This window comes from Cavenderia fasciculata (assembly GCF_000203815.1).
Source record: "Cavenderia fasciculata unplaced genomic scaffold Scf_ET2XIPL01COFD4-5, whole genome shotgun sequence".
NCBI lineage: Eukaryota > Evosea > Eumycetozoa > Acytosteliales > Cavenderiaceae > Cavenderia > Cavenderia fasciculata.
Window position 1 is genome coordinate 833,108 of NW_004457695.1, and position 23,913 is coordinate 857,020.

Below are 23,913 nucleotides of genomic sequence, written 5' to 3' on the forward strand. Positions count from 1 at the left end.
ATTTTGTCACTACCATCTGTATATATATCAACTCCTGCTTGTAAATACAAATACATATAATATAATATAATATTAATTAAATTTCATCCCCATTATTTATTGGAATAAAAAAGATTATATATCTTTCTCTTTCTTTCTTTCTTTCTTTTTGTTTAGAATTTACAATAGTTTTGATGTCTTGGAATTGGGATAACATCACGAATATTTTGAAGACCTGTAACGTATTGAAGGAAACGTTCAAAGCCTAAACCAAAACCACCGTGTGGTGCGGACCCGTATTTACGTAGATCCATGTACCAACCATAGACATCTTGGTCCATATCAAGCTTATTGAGTCGTTTGACTAGATGATCGTATCTCTCTTCTCTGATTGACCCACCAATCAATTCACCAACCTCTGGTACGAGGAGATCCATATTGGCAACAGTCTGTCCATCATCATTTTCGCGCATATAAAATGGTTTGATATCTTTGGGCCAGTTAATGACAAATACTGGTATGTCACCAAAATGTGAAGTCAAATATTTTTCGTGTTCTCTTGATAAATCCTCTCCCCACTTGATTGGGTTTGCAAACTTGGTCGATGTTTGCTTTGTCAATATATCAATAGCTTCTGTATATGGTAGTCTGACAAATCGGTTCGTCAATGTTTTCTCTAATCTATTAAATAATTTTGTATCAATTCTCCTAGAGGTGGTCAAAAAAAAAATAGATTAGATTAGTCTTGATTCCTTGATATATATATATATATATATCTATATATATTTTGATTTGACATACTTGTTAAAGAACTCCATATCATCTTTACAATTTGTCATTAAATGTTGGATTGTATATTTAAGGAAGTCTTCGGCAATGTCCAAGTTGTCTTGCATGTTGATGAATGACATTTCAGGCTCGACCATCCAAAACTCTGACAAGTGTCTTGTGGTGTTTGACTTTTCGGCTCTAAATGATGGGCCAAATGTGTAGACCCGAGAGTGTGAAGATGCAAATATCTCTGCTTCAAGTTGTCCCGATACTGTCAAGTAGGCGGGTTCACCAAAGAAGTGATTGACTGCAGGTGTTGTTGTTGCTTTGTTGTTTTCTTTGTTATTGTTTGGATGATTGACAGGAGTAGAGATTGCGAATTGTTCTCCACCACCTTCACAATCGCTGGCGGTGATGAGGGGAGTGTGAACATGTTGGAATTGTCGGTCTTGGAAATACGTGTGAATGAGTGAGGTGGATTCATTACGCACACGAATCATCGCACCAATGGTATTTGATCGTGATCTAAGATGTGCAATATCTCTGAGAAATTCAAATGAATGTTGTTTGGGTTGAAGTGGGTATTCAGAGTCATCACATTTTCCAAGTACCTTTACGCCACTAGTAGTATTATCACCACTACTTTGTTGTTCATCAAACAATTGTATTTCAAGTGATTGATTCTTTCCAGGACTTTGGGTCAGTTTACCAGTGACACTGACACAACATCCATTGGTGGTCTCTGCAAAGTGCTGTGGTGTTCCAATGACTTGAAGACCTTGTACACACGACCCGTCGGTCAACTCTGCAAAGCTGAATTGCTTTTGATGACGCATGTTCTTGATCCATCCCTTGACAGTCACAATATCACCTACTTTTGATCCAGCAGATGATGACGATGATGATGATGCATCATTGGTCGTCAACTGTTCAGCAGAAGCAGTATTATTGCTTCCAATATTTTTGATTTGTTTGACTGTCAATGGCCATTTGAATCCAACAACCGAAGCACTTACTGTAGCAGTAGTACTATACAATCTTCTTGCAGCAAAGTTTATCATGATCAATCAACCAATCAACCAATCAACCAATCAACCAATCGACCTAGGTTAAAACAACAACCATTTAGTTAGATGATAAATCTTCATGGTTATTATCAAGAACAGACATACTTTACTACTATATCAGATAATAAATATATACTAGTTTAGTTTATATTATCTATCTAGTGCTTGCTAAAATTAATATTAATATTACTTTATTGATCTTTGACGATTCATTCGCAAATTGCAGATGATAAGTCCTCTAGTTCATTCAAAAAAATTTAATTTTATTTTTTTTTGCTCACACCCTTCCCCTCCCATCCATCCGCCACTTTGCTCTCTCCCCAAGTCAGAGATAATATTGAACAAATATTTAATATCATACATCCCTACATACATCATTCATCGACCCGTCTACATACATATCATTCAATTCATAAACTCATTACAACTACTTATTGTACAAAGACTAAAAGAGAGAAAGAGAACCAAGAAGATACCATATAAACCATTCATTATATTGTTGTGTGTATTCTATTAGCTAATAGATAACAAAGAAAGAAAGAAGTAGAAGTAATATTAATCTAATCTTTTTATACTCGTTTATTTATTCGTTTGTTAGTTAGTTTGTTTTGTTATTAGATATACATATAGATAGATAGATAGATAGATAGATATGCCTACTATAAATGAATTAGAAACACCTTCTAATTCAAACCACTCTACTACATCTGCAGAGAGGATACATGAAGAAGAAGGCATCAACTCTGTATCTTCTACTTCTCAAGATGTTAATAGCGAAGAAGGGCAACAACAGCAGCCAACATGGCAAATGATTGCAAATACTTCGTTGAAAACACCTGCATCTACTTCACTCCTATCAAGATCAAATAAAAAGTCGTCCTCTACTCTTACAATGACCGATTCACAAGGATTCGATGAAGATGACGAGGAAGAAGATGGAGATGAAGAAGAAGAAGAAGATCAAGAAGAAGAAGATGAAGAGGAAGAAGAGGAAGAAGAAGAAGAAGAAGAGGACGATGAACTCGTAGAGGTGGAAGATAATACACCAACACAACTATCTTCTTCAGATGTACAACCACAACAACAACAACAGCAACAACAACAACAGCAACAACAACAACAACACCAAAAACAAACTATTCCCATCAGACAACATGTATCATCCAACAAGAGTAAATTACTCAAACAACAAGTCGTTAATATTAAAGTAAATAATGTGGTCATTGATGCTAAAAAGAAATCTCCATCTCCTCCTACTACTACTACTCCCAACAATAATAATAATAATAATCAAAATGTAGCAGCAGCTCCTCCTCAGGTCAAACCAAAGACAACTACCACAACAACAACCACTACCAATGTTGTTGGTAACAATACAACAACTACTAGAAATTCATCAAGTAGTAATTGGAAACGTGACTCTCAAGAGATTGATAAACAAAAACTAAGAGAATTTTGGATGTCTCTTACAGAGAATGAACGTCGTGAATTGGTTCGTTTGGAAAAGGAATCGTTGTTGAAAAAGATGAAGGACCAACAAAAGCACAATTGCTCGTGTAGTGTTTGTGGTCGTAGGAGAGTGGTCATTGAAGAGGAATTGGAGATGCTCTACGACTCTTATTATGAAAAATTAAAGTACTATGAAAAAATGAACGACAAGGTTTCATATCTTATCGATTTAAAGGATACTCCTCCAGATTCTAAAAATGTGAATAGAAATGATCAACCTCAACAACAACAACAACAACAACAAACTTCATCTCAACAACAACAAATATTGCAACAGCAACAACAACAATTACAACAACAGCAACAACAATTAATACAATTACAACAACAACAACAATTGCAACAACAACAACAACAATCTATTACTACTGCAGCAACTGCAACCACTACAACCACTACAACAACACCACCTTCTCCTAATAGTAAACCATTCCACTTTCAAACAACACACAAACAGATTATAAAATCTAAAAATGGAACTACTATAAGAACTACGACATCGGCATCGACCGAGGAGGATTTCCTCAGGAATGAGGGCAAGCATTTTATCGAGTTGATGGAAAAGTTGGCAGAGCGTCGTGTGCGTCGAGAGGAGATCTCGGAGCAGATGCTCGACCCCGACAATGCACTCGGCAACGATGAGGAGCTGACCATACAGATACAAGAGAGCAACGGACCCAACTCGTACACGTCGCACAAATACCGCATCAGCAACATTGGCAACGGTCGAAACGGCGGACACGGCCCGCACTCGGGTCCATCGCTGCACCAGATTCTCAATGACAGAAAGGTGGTGATTGACGAGTTTCACGTCGACGAGGAGATCTATGACGACGATGAAGAATGTGAGGAGTGTGGCGGACACGGACACGGTCACCATGCCGATGACGAGGATGAAGACTATGACGAGGAGGATGGCGACCACCATCACCAGTACATAGAAGGCGACGACAATGAGGAAGAGTACGACGAGGATGACGAAGAATTGGACGATGAAGACGATGAAGACGATGATGACACTGGACTATGTGATCACCATCAGCACATGCGTTATCATCACCACCACCATTCGCACTCGATGGACGATGACGATGAGGAAGATGATGACGACCAATACGACGATGAAGATGACGACGAAGACGACGATGACAATGGAGTAGACGACGAAGAAAACGAAGAAAAACAAATGGAAGAAGGTCGTAAAATGTTTCAAGTATTTGCTTCAAAAATGTTTGAACAAAGAGTTTTAACTGCTTACAAGTAAGACAACGAGCAAATTAAAAGTAATCCAATATAGATATTAATCAAAAACTTTTTTATTAGGGAAAGATTAGTTTTGGAAAGACAAAAACATTTGTTAGAGGAAGAAGAGGAAAAGGAGAGAAAAGAGAAACAAATCAAAGAACAAAAGGCAAAGGCCAAGAAAGAACAACAAAAGAAACAGAGAGAGAACGAACAAAGAAAGAAAGAGGAGCGAGAGAGAATCCAAAAGCAAAAAGAAGAGGAAGAGCGACTCAAAAAATTGGAAGAGAACAAAAAGAATGAAGAAAAGAGATTAGAGAGACAAAGACTCAAGGAAGAGGAAGTCAAGAAACGTGAAGAAGAGCAGAGAAAGAAGTTAGAGGCTCAAAAGCCAAAGGAAAAGACTGAAAAGGAGAAACTGGCCGAACAACAACGTCGTGACGCTGAACTTAAAAAGTTACAAGCTAAAATGGAAAGAAACAAAAAGGAAACATCCAAACATCAAAGTAACCACAAACCACATGTTGTCATTCAACCAGATGTTAGACCTAATACAGTTTCTACCGCTACCACCACCACTACTTTAACAACACCAGCTCCAACAGCTGTGGTGGTCACATCTCCAGCAGTTGCTCCAGTCTCTGTCACTCAACCACAACCGGTACAACAATCAACAACTGTATCTCTTTCACCAAATCTTTCAAAGTCACTTGAATCACCAATGAAAAACAAGGTTTCAACTCTTAGTCCAAAATCTCCCAATTTTGTACCTGCAAGTCAAAGATTTACTAGTAGTACAAATGGTTTGGCTCCAGTACCATCACCAAACTTCCATACTTCTAGTAATAGTAATTTATTACCACCTCAATTAATGCAATCAAATGGAGGTGTTTATTTAAACAAGGATCCTATTTATACACCAACTCAAACTTCTTCTTCTTCTGTTACCAATATATTACCAACACAGAATATTCCACTTCATACATTTTCAACTTCGTTGTATAATGATAATGAAGATGATGACATTGATTCTATTTTAAAACATACACAAGATTATCTTCACATCCAACAACCATCATCTCTTAGAAAATCATCTGCTCCAGTATCTGATAATGAGGATGAAGATAATAATAATAGTAATAGTATGAATAATAATAATCAACATGTTCAACAACAACAACAGATTCATCATCATCATCATCAAATGCAACAACAACAACAACAACAACAACAACCACTTCAACAACAACAACAACAATACCTTCAACCACAATACCTACAATCAAAGAATATTCAACAACCATCATCATTGTCATCCAACTATTTCAACCAGACCAATTCTGTTGTTGGCAATGATAGTTTGTCACGTTTACCAGCCTTTTATGATCAAACCTCTGTCAATTTTATTCAATCTGGATTTGACCAAAACACCAACCAGATCAACAATAACAACAACAATGTAACAGGTCTCATTGGTGATAGTAGTCAAAATTCTACCCCATCACTTGGTAGCTTCACTTCACCAAACCCATATTTAATGAGTAACAACAGCATCAACAACAACATCAACAACATGTCCAATGTCAATAGCAACATGATGATGATGAACGGTGGTTTGAAACCATTAAATAATAGTGGCAGCAGTTTAGTTGGTGGCAATGCATTTGTCAACTCTAATATCAACAATAATTGGGAATATTTGAATAATAATTTCACCAACCAAAACTCGTTTTTAAACAACAATATTGGAAATTCAGTCAACAACTTTGAACTAGGAGGTATATTGTCACCTCGATCACTCCAACAACAACAACAACAACAACAGCTACAATCACAGCAATTATTTAATAATGCTAGCAATTCGGGATTCCCATCTTCGTTGGATAGCAATTTTTATTTTGCAAAATCATCTCCCTATGTAAATAATAGTACACCCAGTGGTAGTTTCTATCAAAATCATCAACCACAATTAGGTCAATTGGATTATTAAACCATCTATACCATTAAGTCGTCAAATGGATATATACATACAAATCCTTTTGAAACAATTCCTACTTTTTATTTTTTGATTCCAATGTTTCGTCGTCATTGAAATCTTTATATATATAAAGTAGAACTTAGTTATCTTATCAACTCACCACCACCAACCACCCAACATCACCAAAAACATTAGATCACTTTAAATTAATGATTTAAATAATAATAAAATAGAAAAAAAAATATATAAAAAAAAAATAGAGATCTTGGAGAAAGAATTATTATTATTATATTGTTTATTTATCTGTTACAATTCAAATTCATCAATTTTCTTTTGTAATAGTGAAGTTACTTTTTGAGGATTTGAACGACCTTTGGTTTGTTTCATGATTTCACCAACAAAGAATTTAAAGACACGTGTTTTTCCAGAACGGTATTCCATGATCTTGTCGTGATGCTCTTCGAGGATCTTTACACAGAGATCTTCCAATACACTGTCATCAGAGATTTGTGATACACCCAAACCATCGATGATTTCCTTGGCTGGTCGAGTATCGCCATTCAACATTAATCCAATGATATCCTTTCCAGTTCGCGACGAGATGTAGCCCGATTCGACGAGGTCGATAAAGTCGGCCATACGCTCGATCGAGACGGGTGTGTTGGTGATGGATTCATTCTGCAGGTTGAGCCACTCAAACATCTCCTTTATGATGAATGGTAGTAATGTCTTTACACTACGGTCGGTCTTGCCATTGTGGCGTAGTACCGATTCAAAGTAGTGTACATTGTATGGGTCGGCTACGAGGATGGTGGCGTCATCCACCGTCAATCCATATTGTGTGATAATACGTGTTTTCATTGCATCTGGCAACTCGCCAATCGTGGCTCTAACACGCTCGATAAATGCTTGGCTCAATACCAAAGGTGGAAGATCGGGGTCTGGGAAGAACCGGTAGTCTGTCTCGTCCTCTTTAGTACGCATGTGAAAGGTGGACATGGTAGAGAGGTCAAACCCACGCGTCTCTCTTTGTATGGGTGTGCCAGACTCGACCATTTCAATCTGTCGCGTTGCCTCTGCATCGATGGCAGACACAATCGACTTTATTGAAATCATATTCTTGAGTTCGACACGTGTTCCCAGTCTATCGGTCTGATGCGATGGACGCACCGATATATTGATATCACAACGCATCTCACCTTGTTGCATATTTGCATCACTCGTCTCGATACTCTTGAGTAGATGTTGAAGTTGTCTAAGGTAGGCACCAACCTGTTCACTCGATCTAAAATCGCAATCAGATACAATCTCCATCAATCCAACACCAGCACGATTCAAATCGACCAATGTACTGGTCGGACTTTGATCATGTATACTCTTTCCACTGTCTTGTTCCAATTGAATATGTGACAGCTTTATCAATTTCTTTCTATTATTTTTTAATGATAATAATACTTCTCCACCTTTTACAATTGGATCTAACAAATAGAAAAAGAATAATAAGTAGGCAGATATAAACTCATGTTTCATTGTACATACTAGTATATTGAGTAATTTGATAACCTTGAGGTAAATCTTGATAGAAATAATGTTTTCTATCAAAGACTGAGTATTTACTGATTGATGCATTCAAAGCCAAACCAGTCTTTACAGCTTGTTCAACACATTTTGAATTGAGTACAGGTAATGTACCTGGGAATGCAGCATCAACATATGATACTCTACTATTTGCAATAGATCCATCCAAACTACCAATATTTAAACTATCTAAATAAAGAATGAAAGAGAAAGAGTCAATATTATAACAATTTATAGATATTGAGTAACTATGATAAGTATCATACTTGAAAATAACTTTTCCTTTGATTTAATTTGAGCATGAACTTCTACACCTACAACCAATTGATAAGGATTTCCTTTACCACTATAAATATAATCTAATGAAGGATCATTTTCATCTATTATAGTTGATGTTGATGTTGTTGATGTTGAGTATCTATTATTATTATTATTTTTATTATTATTATTATGTACAAAAAGGTTGTTTCTACCACCAATGATATTATTATTATTGTTGTTGTTCAGTAGACATGATTTAGGAGTCCTTGATAAGAGATATCTTATCGACATGATGATCTCGGATCTAATCTTATTTGAAGGTGAATGCAAAGAGAAGAGTGTTCTCTTTGTTCTCAAAAGTTGAGTGTCTGACCTTCGCTTCGATCGTCTGCAAAAATTAAATTAATTAAATTTAAATTTTACATAAAATAAGAAGAACAAGTTAGATATCTTCATTCGTATTCACCATTCTGTATTTGTAATTATAGATAAATAGATAGTAGAGAGAGAGATATAGTAGAGATATGGCTGAAAAGTTTTCATCAGTATTAAAGTTGACAGAGTTGGATGATTTTATTACACCTTCTCAAGAATGTATTAAACCAGTTATTATAGATAAGAAAAATGTAATTATCATGACTCAAGTCTCAAAATAGAGATCATATACTTACTTACTTGTTATTATTAAAGACAAGTACACAATTTACAATTGAATCTGATGGTAGTTATGTTGAAACAACAAGTGATGGAGAAAAGGTACAAATGGAGAAAGCTACAATCACATTGAACGATTGTTTGGCTTGTAGTGGTTGTATTACATCGGCCGAGAGTGTATTGATTTCGGCACAATCAACAGTCGAGTTTAGTAATGTACTAAAGTCGATTGCTGAGAGTAAACCAGATAGCATTGTAGTTGTTTCAATATCACCACAATCACGTGCATCATTGGCCAATCATTTTGGAATCGATTCGATGCAATTACATAGAAAGTTGGTCACCTTTTTGAAATCGATTGGTGTCAATCATGTATTTGACACATCGTTTAGTAGAGAGTTTGCACTCATTGAATCGGCAGAGGAATTCATTGCAAGATATAAACAAACCTATGACAAACCATTACCAATGTTGGCATCAGCTTGTCCAGGTTGGATTTGTTATGCAGAGAAAACACATGGAGATTATGTCCTACCCTATATCAGTACAACCAAATCACCTCAACAAATCATGGGAACTCTTGTTAAATATTATTTATCAAAAAAAATTAATACTTTGTAAATATATAAGAAATAAGAAATATAATGGTATATATATATATAGTTAATTAATTGTTTCTTTTATTATATATTTAGACCATCAAATATATATCATGTAACCATTATGCCATGTTATGATAAAAAATTGGAAGCTTCTAGAAGTGATTTTTATAATGATGTATTCAAGACAAAGGATGTTGATTGTGTATTGAGTACATCTGAAGTATTGGAATTACTAAAAGAACATGGCGATGTAGATTTATTAAAATTGGAAGAGGCAACACTTGACAACTCGATATTCAACAACGTCATATTCAACCAACAAACTGGACAACCAGAAAAGTTTTTGGGTGTCACTGGTTCGACAGGTGGCTATTTTGAATACCTATTTAGACGAGCAGCAAAGGAATTGTTTGGAAAGGAAATTGAAGGAGAGATTGAATACAAAGTTGGTAGAAACACAGATTTTAAAGAAGCATCACTCGAAGTTGACGGTAAAAAGGTATTATCGTTTGCAAAGGCATATGGATTTAGAAATATTCAAAATATAGTTAGAAAGATTAAAACTACTACTGCTAGTAGTAGTAAAAAGGAACCACAATATCACTTTGTGGAGGTTATGGCATGTCCAAGTGGTTGTATTAATGGTGGTGGACAGATAAAGGCAGCCAGCGGGTCATTGCGTGAACAAAAACTATTGATTGAACAATCTGAACAAAAGTACTACCAAGATCTCTCTATTCAATCTTATGAACAACTTCCATCAACTCTTGAAATCAAAGATATCTATGATCAATGGATGAATGGACCATTCTCTCTAGATGCCAAAACTAAACTTCACACTCAATATCATATGATTGAAAAATCAAAGAATGCTTTATCAATTAAATGGTAAATTGAAAATAAATAAATTATAATATATTAATAATAATAATTTATTTATTTTATTTGTTTATTTATTTATTTGATTTATTTGATTAAATCTTTAAATTGAACATTTAAAACTGGGAATGATTCTGTAAAATCAAAATGCCACCATTCTTGTGGGTAGGGAAGGAATCCATGATTCATCATGGCAATGGTCAATAGTTTTTTGGACCATCTTTGGCGGGTAGTGCCACCGAAATAGGATCGATGTGAACGGACTGAAAACTCGTCATATTCACCGGGCATTTGGATGATTTGACCTGTCTTGAGGTCATAGAGGGAGATGTCGGCTGCACCACCACGGTTGTGTACTGATCCCTTGGCGGGGTCGGCAACATATAATCCGCGGTACTCTTGCTTGACCGACTCGCTCATGGCCCACGTCACATTCCAAGGACGGTAGGCGTCAAATACTACGATACCCAATCCCCACTGTTCAAGCCATTGATGTGCACGCACCAGTGATTCGGCAGACTTGCGGTGCAAGAATGCTTTGGCAATGGGGTAGAATTGGACACCGGCAAAGTTATCACTTGTAGCATACTTTACATCAATCTTTAGTGTGGGATGGAGGGTGGAGAGATCTACCAACTCATTGGTTGGTGGTTGTGGGTGTGGACATGGTACACTGACTGATTTAGCTACGATAGCTTTGACGACCGACTCTTTCTCTACACCCTCTTGGATTTGACCGGGGATTGGACCGGTTATATGGTAGACAAATGGGATACCGGCAAGTGAGAATAGTTTGGGACGGTATACTTTGTCGCCAGCGGCATTGAGAGAGGTGTCAAAGTAGATAGTGACAGGCTCGTCATTGTACATGCAGTCTGTAGCCAGCTGGAACTCGATGCGATCCTCATACTGGTTCTTGATGTAGAGGTGGTAGATAAAGAACCACTCGATACACATTGACAACATTCCATCCTCTTCAAACACCAACACGATTTGGTCTTGAGCATGATAGTGTCCGCACAAACTCTCAAAGAGTGTGTTGGCGTGAGGTGGGGGTGTCGAAGGGGACGGTAGTGGGTAGTATGGCTGGTAGAGCAGTGGATATCGCTGTGTATCCTCCTTTGACTTTTTAAAGACACCATCATTGACGAGGTGACCACCATCCTGGGCCAATTTAACATTGAGTACTTGTAGATAGGACAATCTATCGTTGGTCACGATTGGAATGGTACCGTCTGCAGCTTGTGTGACACTGTTGTGGATGGTGGCGAGCTTGTTGATAAATTGTGTTCGTAAATACACGTTGCCGTCGTATTCAGGGTAGACGGTGTATCGGTTAGTGTCGCGCAGTACATTAGAGTCGACCGAGTTGGTGTCGTTGTATTTGTAGACACCGACCACCTGGTTAGTCTCTTGCTCGGTCAGCGGTTTGGCCAACAAGCTCGACTCGACCAAATCCCCGCATCGCTTGACTGCCACCATATCAAGATGTGGCAAATGGCTAGGTGGCTTGGCCATAATAAGTAAATGTACAAAATACTCTACCATGTTGTACGTGATCGTGTTGGCACAGTCCAGTGTAGTCACACCATAGAATCCAATACCAAGCTCTGGAATCACTCTAAAGTCACTTGCAAACCCATTGATAGCACCTCCATGACGCACCTGTAACAAGTTGAAAAGGGGTGATACGTCAGCACCCAGTCCGTGCTCGTCTCCGTATGGTGACGGTGCGTACTTTAACGTCTGTCTTGGTTCAGTGAGTGGTTTGTCGAGTGGCTGTGGAGTGATCATCAACAAATATGTAGACTCTTTCAACAAAGGACTACCATTGTTCAAAATGACACGTAGAAACTTTTGAATGTCTGGTAGTGTAGTCTTTAGACATCCGGCAGGGAACATTCCAAAATGAGTCAATGGAGCCTCTTGAAACACTCCCGTATCCGTCTTTGTCTCATCCCAGTATCTCCATTGATGGCCAACTGTCAATCTAACCTGATCCTCCTTTTCACATCTTGTATTATTATGAATGTCTCTAAATGTTGAATCATTCATTCCAATCTTTTCAAATACATTCTTTTCCAAATATTCTTCAAATGATATTCCTGATGCAACTTGAATTATATATCCCTAAATACATACACCAATGTGTCAATATATATATATTACTAATATATTTGATAATAATAATAATTACATACAGCCATTGCAACAGCAGCATTTGAATATTTGTAAGTTGTACCTGGAACAGAGACCAATGTAGATTGATTCATTGATATGACCAATTCTTCAAGATTACATTGTTGATAATTAAAATAATTACCTCCAATTGGTTCTCTTATTAATCCTAAATAAATCAACCAAGTTAGCAATTGTCTTTGATTCTTTTCCTCTTTTTATAGTTTTATAGTTTACTTACCACTAGTATGTCTAATCAAATTAAATACAGTGATAGTTTTGTAAAGATCATCGGAATCTGGTCTAGTTGGTGGATTCTTTACTTTAAAGCCAGGGATGTATTTTGTGATTGGATCGTTGAGATTGATTTTACCTTGTTCGACCAACTGAAGCAGTGCAACATAGGTGAACAGCTTACTGACCGATGCAACCTTGAACAGCGACTTTGTGGGTGACAGTAATGGTGTCTTGATGTTTGGATGGTGATAGATGTTGCTAAATAATGGTGTTGTTCTGTTGGTCACTGTCAATGCAAATGCAGGTACACCTTTCTCCTTTATTTGATGTTTCATCCATTCTTCCAATGGTTTGATCACCTTGTCATGTGATATTTCTTCAATTTGATAACTATCTTTTTGTATCATATCTCTATATTATCTCTTCTTTACTATTGACAATAAGATAATAATAAAGCACTCTGAGTGCTGCTGCTTATATTGAATATGAATATAATAATAATATGGTTGGGGTTGAAATTGAAAGGAAGGTAATTTAAATTAAATTAAAAAGAATGAACCAATCAGAGTGAGCACTCAATACTAAAATTTTCATGTGCTTTGCAAGCAAGCAAGCACGCACCAATCATTGAGTGAGTTGAAATCATCATCTAAGATGATGGATGTGTGACATCATTAAATGACTATAGTTCATCAGAGTTATCTATCTATCTCTATATGTATACGATGATCGTGAATAAATAAATAAATGATAAATTAAATGATGTTTTTCATGAGGAGTCCGATTCAGGTCGACCTGTGACCAAAGATATTCATTGAAGATTTAATTAATAAAGTTTGTTTGTGTGTATGAATAGATAAGATAATGGAGCATCGAAGACAACCATCATCAGGATCGGGATCAGCAACTAGTAATACTACAACATCAACACCGACAAACCCTTCTACATCGACGACATCTACCTCTGCAGCTACACAGATTCACCAACAACTACATCTCTTTGAAATAGCAACATGGGAGAGAAAGAGTAAGATATCAATAGAACAATCTCTAGCTGTAAATAATCTATCAAAGGCTGTTCTAGATAAACCTTTACCTCTAAAAGTATGTTTAAAACTATGATGATGATGATGATGGAATACATATGTATAGGATCAATACTGACAATGAATGTTACTTAGTTTCAAAATGATATACAATACAAGACCAAGAATGATGAATCAAAACAAGATCAAGCTATCTTGGAAACTACTACTACAAAACAAAATAATGGTGATGTTAACAAGATAAATGGACAAGTACTTGAAGATAGTGGTGATGGATTCAACTTACCATCTAAACCTATAGATAGTCTTGGTCACTTTTTCGATTGGTTTGCATTGATTGAAAAGACATCGAATCATCTTCACCAATATGAATGGTTTCTTGAAACGATCATTAGTTATGGTGAAGGATCAAACCATCTATTGGAACAAGTCAATGGATGTGAAAAACTAGTCAATAGCATTCAAAGTGACTATATCAATCTAACTAAAAAGACGAACCAACTTCATGAATCATGTGAAAAGTTCTTCAAGGAAGAGGTATGTAAATACTATAGACAAATAGAGAGCTAACCACAATTCAATAATATCATTAACACCTAAACAACATTACACACAAATATTAGTTACGACTAAGATACATTGTACAAACTATACACGAGAAATTAAAGTATTATCTAGAGTTGGAACAAAACACAAAAAAGTTTAACAGTTCTGCATTTTCAGTCACTGATACTACCTTTTTATCATCATTGGAAACTCTTGAAGATTGTATATTATTCATGAAGAAAAATGTATGAAACACATGGATATAATATAATATAATTGATACAACTTTTACTTACTATTTAAATATTATTATTATTAATAATGTTTAGCCAAACTATTTAGAATCATCAAAATATTCTTTACAATATAATTTATTATTTACACGTGCTTTGGGATTGATTAAAGATTATATATCAACTTGTTTAAAGACTGTTACTGCTGGTATTGTAACATCGGCAAAGACAGCAACACCTCAAACACAAGACCTGGACAATGATGCTTCATTTGCCAAAATTAAATTCAGAGCATTTGCACCAAAACTCAAACCACTATGTCAAGAATTGGAAAAGAGAGCTGTCGGACAGTATGTTTAAAATTCACAAGATGGGATATTTATTTATTTATTAAATTCTATTTTCTTTTTAGGTATTCAGTATTTCTATCAGATACACATAGTATATATTTTAAATATAGGAATCAGTGTCTATCACAAGTTATAAATCATAAATTGATCATGTTGATTCGACAAATTGATAATATACCAATCATGATACAAAATATATGTATGTTTATGGTTGGTATCTATGATGATGAATATGAAATATATTGTGACTATTTTGACAAGGAAAAGGAAATGGCTGATTTTAGGTATGAAATAGAAATAATAATAATTATAGTTATAAATAATTCTAACATATTTTTAATTTTAATTTCTCAGTGAATTATTGGATCCATTTACGCAATCAATGTATGATTATGTTAGACCTGTTTATATACATATTACAGATTATGAATTATTATGTAATTTGGCACATATTATTCGAAATGAATTACTCGAAGAGGTTATTAGTCACAGTACAAAGATATGTTTAAGTTTAAAACAAGTATTCCAAAGAATGCTACAAGATATTCAAGAAAGATTGATATATATTATTCAAACATATATACGTGATGAAATCAGTCTACATAATCCAACTCAAAATGATATCAACTATCCCGATGTATTAATCTCTGCACAAACTATCGTTACACCACCTCCAACTCCTCCATTAACATCATCTACAGATAATACGACCTCGACATTGACATCATCACCTCCATTAATACTATTACCACCAAACAAATCAAAAGGATTATACCCAACTTTGGAAAAAACTCTTACTTGTTTATCTAAATTATATCTTGTTGTTGATGTAAGATATATATTTAATTTATTATATATTAATTATATGATTAATTTCCTTCCTTTTTTTTTTCTACATTCTAGACCAAAATATTTGAAGGATTGGCACAAGAAGCAGTTTTATCATGTATGCAATCACTTATTCAAGCAAGTTCACTTATTGCCAATAACAAGTCAAATCCACTGAGCCTGGTAGACTCTCAATTATTTTTAATCAAATACTTTATTACTCTTCGTGAACAAATCACTCCATTTGACATTAACTTTGTCATTGAAAAAATTGTAGATTTTCCTCAACTTAAACGTAAGTTACAAATATTAAAATAATATTATAATTACTTTTAATTAACCTTTTGTTTATTTATTTATTTTTAGATGCATTACAATCATTATATAATTATGGATCATTATTTAAATTTTCAACCAATAATCCAATTTATAATATTTTGTCAAGTGCTACCAATCCAAGAGTGACAAGTACGAGTATCGACGCTAAAAAGGATTTGGAAAAAGAACTTAAAGGTGTCATTGAAACATTTATCATATCCACTTCAAACAAGATTATCGATCCTTTGGTAGCATTGTTGACCAAGATATCAGTGTTTACTAACCAACAACAGCAAGCTGCTGCTACCCAACCAACAGCACTACTTTCAAGCCAACCATTTGCAACAGTTGAACGTATTAAAGAAGTTGTTGAACAGGTTCATTCTCGTATAGAGACTGATCTACCACAGGTAGTTGAGAGAATGAAGATCTATTTGACACCATCCACTCTGGCACTGCTCTCCAAACCAATACGTACCAATATCATTGACAGTTTTGATCAAATCAACCAATACTCGAAAAAATACTATACCGATGACCAAATCAAAGCCATGTCATTGATGCCAATGGAAACTCTTAGAGTATTGTTGGATAAACATGTTCCAACTCAAATCATTATTAATCAACCAAATAAATAAATTAATAATAACCAATATTATTGAAACCAGTTCAATGTGATAATTCAACAGTTTGTTATTACCTTGTGGTCTTTCATATTAGAACTTTGTTCACCCAATAAAGACCCTCTTGAAGTTTGTTCAAAATTAAAAAAAACTTAGAGTATCGAAAACTTTTTCTATGTGTTTTCGAAAGTGAGAAATGATCTAATCAGGGAGAGGTAGCAAGAGAATTAACCATCATTTTTAATTAAGTTTATTTATTCATTTACTTTATACTTTATTTATCACCATCATGATAGAACCTCAAATGACGGCTGAAGAAGCCCTCGAAGAAATTACAAAAGGTTTTGATAGAGAAAAGGCTGAAAAGATGAAGGCCTTTTTTGAACCATATATCCATCGAAAGAAATCAACTCCCACATTCAAGACCGAACAAGAACTTAAGGCTCTATACCAAAGTGTAGGAGGTGACAATTGGAGTGAAGAAAACAATACACAGATGATGAATGTTTGTATGAACATATTAGGGCAGGCCTCTGCCCCCCAAGATGTCTAATGTGCCTACAGGTACGACTCGAGTACTCGAATAAGAATGACTCTATTCTAGTGTGTGGGTTGGGCGTTGGATCGCTGGCGCTCCCAAAAAAGTTTACAAGCATTCACCCTTTCAGGGCTCATTATATATTAAATAGGTTAAAATAGTTAATTTATTTTTAGAAATATTTATTTTTATTGTATTTTATTATTTTTTAGAATTAATTATTAACTTTTAATATTTTGGATAGAAATGATAAAGGTTAAAAAGGTTAAAATTATTTTAGAAAAATAAAAAAATATTGGATTGATTTTAGATATTGGATTATAAATTCATAATTTTAACTTTAAAATTTGGATAGAAAATATTAGTAAAGAACATAGCTCATAGAAAATGGATCGATGGAAAGATTGGTTGGAATCACAAGGTATTCCACTTCCATCACTATTTTGGATTATCAATTGTCCATCCAATAAACAACAGATTCTACATGGGTGGATAAATAAAGTTGGAGATTGTTTTTGGTATGTAGATACTGTAACTATTTGAATATTGGGAGGTCTAAATCTTTCAGGAATAAAAACATCAGTATATACTTCTGAAGCTGTAGTTTGCATTGTCAAGGTTGGAGGTGAATCAACACAAAGTGTAACCAGTTTACCAATTCTTACAAAATGGATTTGGTTGTATGAATAGACATATGATACCAAGTTGAAATATAACCTGGATTGGATGATAAACGAGAATGCTTTAGTGAGAGTGGTTCTAGCGATTACAAGAGACAAAACATTGACTATCAATGTTGTATGTAATAGGTTGAATGTTACTGTCATCATAGAATGTTGGTATATTAAATATAAATTGCTGTTATCGTTCAAAGTTGATCTGAATCTATAGGACCTCTATATCTATAATAGAAGACTACCCTCTTTAGTAGTACCAATCTTTGTTCACATAAGAGATCGAAAAAAAAAAAAAAAAAAAAGGATGTGGTGTCAAAGTGTTTCAAACAAGAATTTCAATACCAACAACAACAACAACAACATTAAAAGGAGAACCCATGTTTTCTATTATCTTACGACATCTCTTTTAATCATAACATGTATAATGCTTTGACAATAACAGAAATTGCATCACAAAGCGATTTCAAACGATGGTCAGCAAAACAAGTAAAAGAATGGGCTACAAAAGAAGTTCAAGTAAGAGAAGAATATGCCCAGATGCTTCTTGATAATGATGTAGATGGAGAGAGTATCGCAGTGTTTACAGAGGCTGATTTTGGTAAATGTGGCATAGTCGTCACACCTGCAAAGAAGCTCTATCTGCTGCTCAACAACTTTTAATTAAACAACAACAATCGCTATCGCATCAACACAGCAGCAGTAGAGGTAAGTAATGATAGTTATACATCTATCTTCTATTTAGCCAACATATTCGTCTTGTTCGCACATGATTGTCATTCGTCAGATTCCCTCCACTACCACCACCACCCATCATTATGACCGTTGCTCGTCACGCGGGTGTTGTGTGGTTCAAGTCATCTATTAATCACACTGCCACCACCTACTATAGGTCTTTTCTTATCATCGCTCACCCATCTTCCAATGATTTTATTTATATTTTTTGTTAATAATTACAATATTTTTTTCTTGGAGTTTGATGATAAATGCACTCTTTCCGCAGCAGTCCACTATGTATTCTTTCTGTTACATATTCTACCCAAGTATTTATTCTTTTTTGTCATTTATTGTTTCTCTACCTCATATTTCTCGTTATTAGCCATCAACAAAGAAAATCATCATCACCTTGTTCATATATATATTCATTCGCATCCCTTGTTCGAATATTTATTTTTTGTATTGTAATTTTATCTTTCTTTGTGAGACATATTGTTTTTACCTTATCAAGCTATTTGTTATTCTTTTAGTTCTCATTGGGTGTATTTGTTTGTTCATCTTTGCATCGTATTTCAATTATTTGTCAAAAAAGATAGACATCGATCCTTCATTTCACAAAGTTATTTATTCTTTGTGCTTATATATATTTCCTTTCTATTCTTTTATTTGTCAAACAAATAGATACATACACCTCGACAAGATCTACACTTCCTTCCCCATCAAGAGAAATGGCAGAAACAAATAAAGGTATGATATTATTCAGCGGTGGCTTGTTCATTTAAAGTCTTCTTTTGTCAGCATTACTCACCATCCTATTTTAATGCAACTACAGTAACACCAAAAGATTGGACAAAGGAAGAGGTTTTTGAATGGGCAAATACTCATAAAAATCAAGACGTAAAAGACCTTTCCGTAACTTTCAAAGAGCAAGATATCGATGGAGCCAGCCTTTCAAATCTAACGATTGAAGTCTTGCGATCTTTTGGCCTCACCTTTGGAAAATCAAATACTCTTTATTCTGCGATCCAGACTCTTATTGGAAGTATGTATCAACAATTATTAAATAATTAACAATTGGTGTTAACTGATTCCTTTACTTTTATAGAACCTACCATCGGCATTTCTGCCCCAACTCCCCAAGGTAAGACACTATCATTGCTCCTCTTTTTACACCATTTCTTTTGATTATCTTTTTGTTTTCATTACCAATCAATGCACCACCCATCTCTTTCCTTTTAACCACTTGCTATTGTCGAACCAACCAAACACTAAACATTTGTCATTTTGTTTGTTCATCTTTTATGTCATTGACCTCTTGTGCTCATTCATATTTATAATCCTTTGGTCAAATCAAATACCATTGTCCATTCACCAAGCTACACCACTCTTTATCACTCTACATCCTTTTATTTTTATCGCCCATCTCTTTTCCATCTTATCCACTCCTTTTGTCAAACATACCTAATTGGTGATTCAACCAATTACCATCATTCAATCATTTTGTTTTGCTTTGTTTGTTCTCACATTACAGGCCTTCACTTGCCTCATTTTGTTGCTGGTCAATCCACCTCCAACCATTCCTAATATTATATCACCATTCATATCACTGGGCTTTCAAATAACTTTGTGATGATGCATTCACTCAAACCTCTACCTTTTGTTGTTAGTTTGATTACGCACCTATCCTATTAAATTTAAACAATACTCCCTTTATCATTTATCTTTCAATCAGATGTTGCATAACATTATCATCAGCCTTTTTTTGTTACCGTTTGTTCCCTCTTTCAAAATAACATCGTGTTGCATTCACTCAAGCCCCACCTTTTGTTTGTTAGTTTGATTCACGTACCTATTCGGAAAACAATACTTTTATCATTTATTGATCATCTCACATAAATTTAATCCTTCCATCAATAATCCTTTAGATCTTTTATTGCCAAGACTCGATAAGATGGTGACATTACTCTCTAAAATGGCAAACAACAAACTTGAAAACCAATCTCACTCTGTGTCATATTCTGACTATTTTTATGAAATTAAAGAGAATATATCAACAGGCCCTTTTTGGCTCGAATTGACTAAAACCAAAGAGCCAAAGGGTTTTGGTAAGAACCTTTCATCAACTGAGACCAAACTGCATCAAGAACTCGTCAAGCAGTTCAAGCAGCTCACCAAGGATACATCAACACTGGAGGTGCACGACACAAGCAAGAACTTTTATCTTTTGGATAACCGATCAAAGTCACAAAACCCCAAAGCACCTGACTGGTCATTTGTGGTCAAAGGGATGCCGATCGAACAAGACTGGGTCCAAGTAGTTGGAGACACCAAGACGAGTGCCAACTTCGCACCAGAACACATTGGCCAAGTCCTGAAGTATGCAGACATTATCCTCAACAATACCTGTCACAAAACCACTACTGCTTTCTTAGTCAATGAAACATCCATTATATTTTGGATGGTGGCAAAGGGAACAGGTGGAAACAGTTACAGGAAGTTTGGACCGCTTCCATTCCATTCGCGCATTGGAGATACTGCATTTCGCTACATTTATTCTCTTCTGCACCAGCCAGTTACTTCTGGCTTCCCCGACGACGTACCACTGGATATCAAGAGGACATCAATGTTCCTAAAGGAGGGAGCTTCATCAACAGTCTACTCTGCTATTCATGAAGAGAAAGAAGTGGTCCTCAAGATTTACAAGCAAGAACAAGACAGATTGAAAGAATATCAGGCACTCAAAGACATGCCAAATATCCATGGTGTCAGCTCGATTATTTTACATGGAAACGAATGGAGTCTCATTACACCAGTTGGAGATGTGCTTTCATCTGAGGAATTTACACCAAATACATTTGAAAAGGTAAAATATTTAGTTTGTTGTTAAAAATTATCATCCCTTCTAATATATATATATATTTAGCTTGTCCGTATTCTTCAACAAGTTCACCATACTACAGGTCGGGTCCATCGTGACATCAGATCCCCAAATATCGTAATGGCCAATGATGGACCTGTGATTATTGATTGGACATTTTCTACCAAGACAAGAGAGCCTATCCCTTACCTTTTACACTGCATCTGATGCCGTATTGGTGTCTTTATCGAATGGTGGCCATCATGCATCAACTTTTTCCGATGATTTGGTGTCTTTGGCAAGATCTTATATTCTCCTGCGCAATCCCAAGACCCACGTCCATCAAGCATCGTTGGGCGAACCCGTTCAATTGTTGTCTCTATGGAAATCTGCACCACTCTATCCACATGAGACGGGTCTTTTGGATGCGGCTTTCAAAACCGACTACCAGGAAATGATCAAATTTGCTGTTGGGAAATAAATTATTATTATTACTGTTTCTTACCACCGATTTTATTGTGCAAATTTATAAGAATATCTTTTTGTGTAATCAACATGCTTTTATATTATTATAAATTTACTACATATAATAATTGATCTGTGTGATAAGCGTGATAAATATGTGTATGGGGTTAGTGGTTTATAGTGATTGAATAAATGAGTCAAGATATATTATGTGTGATCATTGCAGGTGTGAGTGAGCAATCAAATCAAAAAAACCAATCAAAAAAAAAAAAAATAAGCAGTTGGGTGTTATCAAGAGAAAAAAATAATACAAAGCTTCATTTTAATTTAAATTTACTTAGGGAGAGAGAGAGATGGGAGTAATATTAACAAAAGAACAAGAAAAAGAGTATAAGAGAAAAAGACAAACGTTGGGACCAGGATATCATTTTAATAAATCATTCATGTCAATGGATGATATCATGCATGATGATGTAGTATTTCCAAAATCAAGATTAAAAAAACATATAGTAGATCCAAGAGAAGAATTTCCAGGTGATATGGTAGATGAAAAGAAAGCAGGATCACTATTTATCATCAATAAACAACAACATTTCAATAATTCCATTAAAGATTTAGATCAAAAATATCAAGGAGGAGGAGGAGAAGAGAGTGGAGCAAGTGAGATCAAAAAGACTATAGAGTACCAAGAATGTCTTCTTGTTGCCTTGGCCTTTTCTTCTTTTCGAATCATGTGTATTGATTAAATGTTGATGGACTTCATTTTACACATATATCTCGTCTATGGATTATTGTTGGGCCTCTCGACTCATCACTTCACAAGGTTCACATAGTTGGCAGTTCTGGTATCCTACGATTGGTTCATGAACCCTTTTCTTTGGTAGACGACCGGTTTGTAGAGCTAGCTGTTTCTCTAGTGGCTAGGAATCTTTCTAGGATAACTCCGGATGATAATGACCAGATTCACGAAGATCATTCGAGATGGGAGGATGAGCGACCAATCACATGTAGATGGATGGGTTGTAAACACCCCAATTTAACAGTTTGTCTTCTCCACGATCACATTAAAAGTCACCTTAGCGCACTGGTCTCCAATACAACAAGATCACCCAAAAAGAATAAGGTACAGTGCCAATGGATCAAAGAGGACCAATCCACATGTGGAGTAAACTTGGACAAATCAGAGTTTGCTGTGATAGATCACATAAGAGGTCTACATTTAGATGCAAAGGATGGTCAACTCAGAAAATCCACACCACTAATCTCATCCTCCAATCCCAAAGACCCATTGTCATCCATTTATCTTGGTGCATTAGGATTTCCCCCAACTGCTGACCCTCGCCTCTATCTTTTCAAAACGAGGGATCCACTTTATTATACCTATAGTGAGAATATTATCGCCCAATTGGGATAATCCCCCTATCACGGTCCACAACTGTATCATGTACAGAAAGGTGTTTATATGCACTATCTACACTGTTAAAACACCCAATTCGGTTGTTCCCCTCGACACCCCTCGCCGACCACTGGTACTTGGCGAAAAAGAATCCTACCATCGAGTTGGATTTTCCTTCCAAGAAAGAAGCAAAGAGATCGATGGAAAAGCTCAGCTCAAGCTTCACAAAGAGACACCACTATTTCTGAGAACGTTCCTCCAGGAGTTTCTAAACCAAAGCATAGAAAGGCTAAGGGATATCGTGTATTATTTAAAAGTACATGCCGCCCTAAATGAAAATACTCTCTTGTTTGAATATTTCAACCAAGTTACACAGCAATAAATTAA

At 35.4% G+C, this 23,913-nt stretch overlaps 10 protein-coding genes across 10 annotated transcripts; 6 read left to right on the top strand and 4 right to left on the bottom strand.

Annotated features, from left to right (window-relative positions):
• Nucleotides 1–152: 152 nt before the first annotated feature.
• On the bottom strand, nucleotides 153–1,811 carry asnS2 (asparagine-tRNA ligase; the record flags this gene model as incomplete). The annotated part of the gene is made up of 2 exons (XM_004355350.1): nucleotides 153–660; nucleotides 781–1,811. The coding sequence occupies 2 exons, from the start codon at nucleotides 1,809–1,811 to the stop codon at nucleotides 153–155; spliced, it is 1,539 nt and encodes a 512-aa protein (XP_004355402.1).
• Nucleotides 1,812–2,469: 658 nt separating this feature from the next.
• On the top strand, nucleotides 2,470–6,558 carry DFA_07910 (uncharacterized protein; the record flags this gene model as incomplete). Its single annotated transcript, XM_004355351.1, has 2 exons — nucleotides 2,470–4,586; nucleotides 4,650–6,558. The coding sequence occupies 2 exons, from the start codon at nucleotides 2,470–2,472 to the stop codon at nucleotides 6,556–6,558; spliced, it is 4,026 nt and encodes a 1,341-aa protein (XP_004355403.1).
• A 294-nt stretch (nucleotides 6,559–6,852) lies between these two features.
• Nucleotides 6,853–8,676, bottom strand: gatB (glutamyl-tRNA amidotransferase B subunit; the record flags this gene model as incomplete). The annotated part of the gene is made up of 3 exons (XM_004355352.1): nucleotides 6,853–8,024; nucleotides 8,086–8,313; nucleotides 8,391–8,676. The coding sequence occupies 3 exons, from the start codon at nucleotides 8,674–8,676 to the stop codon at nucleotides 6,853–6,855; spliced, it is 1,686 nt and encodes a 561-aa protein (XP_004355404.1).
• A 233-nt stretch (nucleotides 8,677–8,909) lies between these two features.
• On the top strand, nucleotides 8,910–10,533 carry DFA_07912 (nuclear prelamin A recognition factor-like protein; the record flags this gene model as incomplete). Its single annotated transcript, XM_004355353.1, has 3 exons — nucleotides 8,910–9,011; nucleotides 9,076–9,656; nucleotides 9,735–10,533. 3 exons carry the CDS (start codon nucleotides 8,910–8,912, stop codon nucleotides 10,531–10,533), a joined length of 1,482 nt encoding a protein of 493 aa, XP_004355405.1.
• A 74-nt stretch (nucleotides 10,534–10,607) lies between these two features.
• On the bottom strand, nucleotides 10,608–13,342 carry DFA_07913 (uncharacterized protein; the record flags this gene model as incomplete). Its single annotated transcript, XM_004355354.1, has 3 exons — nucleotides 10,608–12,634; nucleotides 12,718–12,867; nucleotides 12,940–13,342. 3 exons carry the CDS (start codon nucleotides 13,340–13,342, stop codon nucleotides 10,608–10,610), a joined length of 2,580 nt encoding a protein of 859 aa, XP_004355406.1.
• Nucleotides 13,343–13,799: 457 nt separating this feature from the next.
• DFA_07914 (oligomeric Golgi complex component) lies at nucleotides 13,800–15,246 on the top strand (the record flags this gene model as incomplete). Its single annotated transcript, XM_004355355.1, is given in 6 exon segments — nucleotides 13,800–14,039; nucleotides 14,117–14,518; nucleotides 14,605–14,772; nucleotides 14,857–15,110; nucleotides 15,173–15,201; nucleotides 15,221–15,246. The coding sequence occupies 6 exon segments, from the start codon at nucleotides 13,800–13,802 to the stop codon at nucleotides 15,244–15,246; spliced, it is 1,119 nt and encodes a 372-aa protein (XP_004355407.1).
• Nucleotides 15,247–15,311: 65 nt separating this feature from the next.
• On the top strand, nucleotides 15,312–16,894 carry cog3 (oligomeric Golgi complex component; the record flags this gene model as incomplete). Its single annotated transcript, XM_004355356.1, has 4 exons — nucleotides 15,312–15,394; nucleotides 15,465–15,939; nucleotides 16,014–16,233; nucleotides 16,305–16,894. 4 exons carry the CDS (start codon nucleotides 15,312–15,314, stop codon nucleotides 16,892–16,894), a joined length of 1,368 nt encoding a protein of 455 aa, XP_004355408.1.
• Nucleotides 16,895–17,168: 274 nt separating this feature from the next.
• Nucleotides 17,169–17,635, top strand: DFA_07916 (uncharacterized protein; the record flags this gene model as incomplete). The annotated part of the gene is made up of 2 exons (XM_004355357.1): nucleotides 17,169–17,384; nucleotides 17,630–17,635. 2 exons carry the CDS (start codon nucleotides 17,169–17,171, stop codon nucleotides 17,633–17,635), a joined length of 222 nt encoding a protein of 73 aa, XP_004355409.1.
• A 108-nt stretch (nucleotides 17,636–17,743) lies between these two features.
• Nucleotides 17,744–18,244, bottom strand: DFA_07917 (uncharacterized protein; the record flags this gene model as incomplete). Its single annotated transcript, XM_004355358.1, has 1 exon — nucleotides 17,744–18,244. One exon carries the CDS (start codon nucleotides 18,242–18,244, stop codon nucleotides 17,744–17,746), a length of 501 nt encoding a protein of 166 aa, XP_004355410.1.
• Nucleotides 18,245–18,511: 267 nt separating this feature from the next.
• On the top strand, nucleotides 18,512–23,908 carry DFA_07918 (putative protein serine/threonine kinase; the record flags this gene model as incomplete). The annotated part of the gene is made up of 8 exons (XM_004355359.1): nucleotides 18,512–18,692; nucleotides 19,572–19,850; nucleotides 19,914–19,949; nucleotides 20,734–21,671; nucleotides 21,732–21,824; nucleotides 22,472–22,812; nucleotides 23,067–23,515; nucleotides 23,844–23,908. 8 exons carry the CDS (start codon nucleotides 18,512–18,514, stop codon nucleotides 23,906–23,908), a joined length of 2,382 nt encoding a protein of 793 aa, XP_004355411.1.
• Nucleotides 23,909–23,913: the final 5 nt, after the last annotated feature.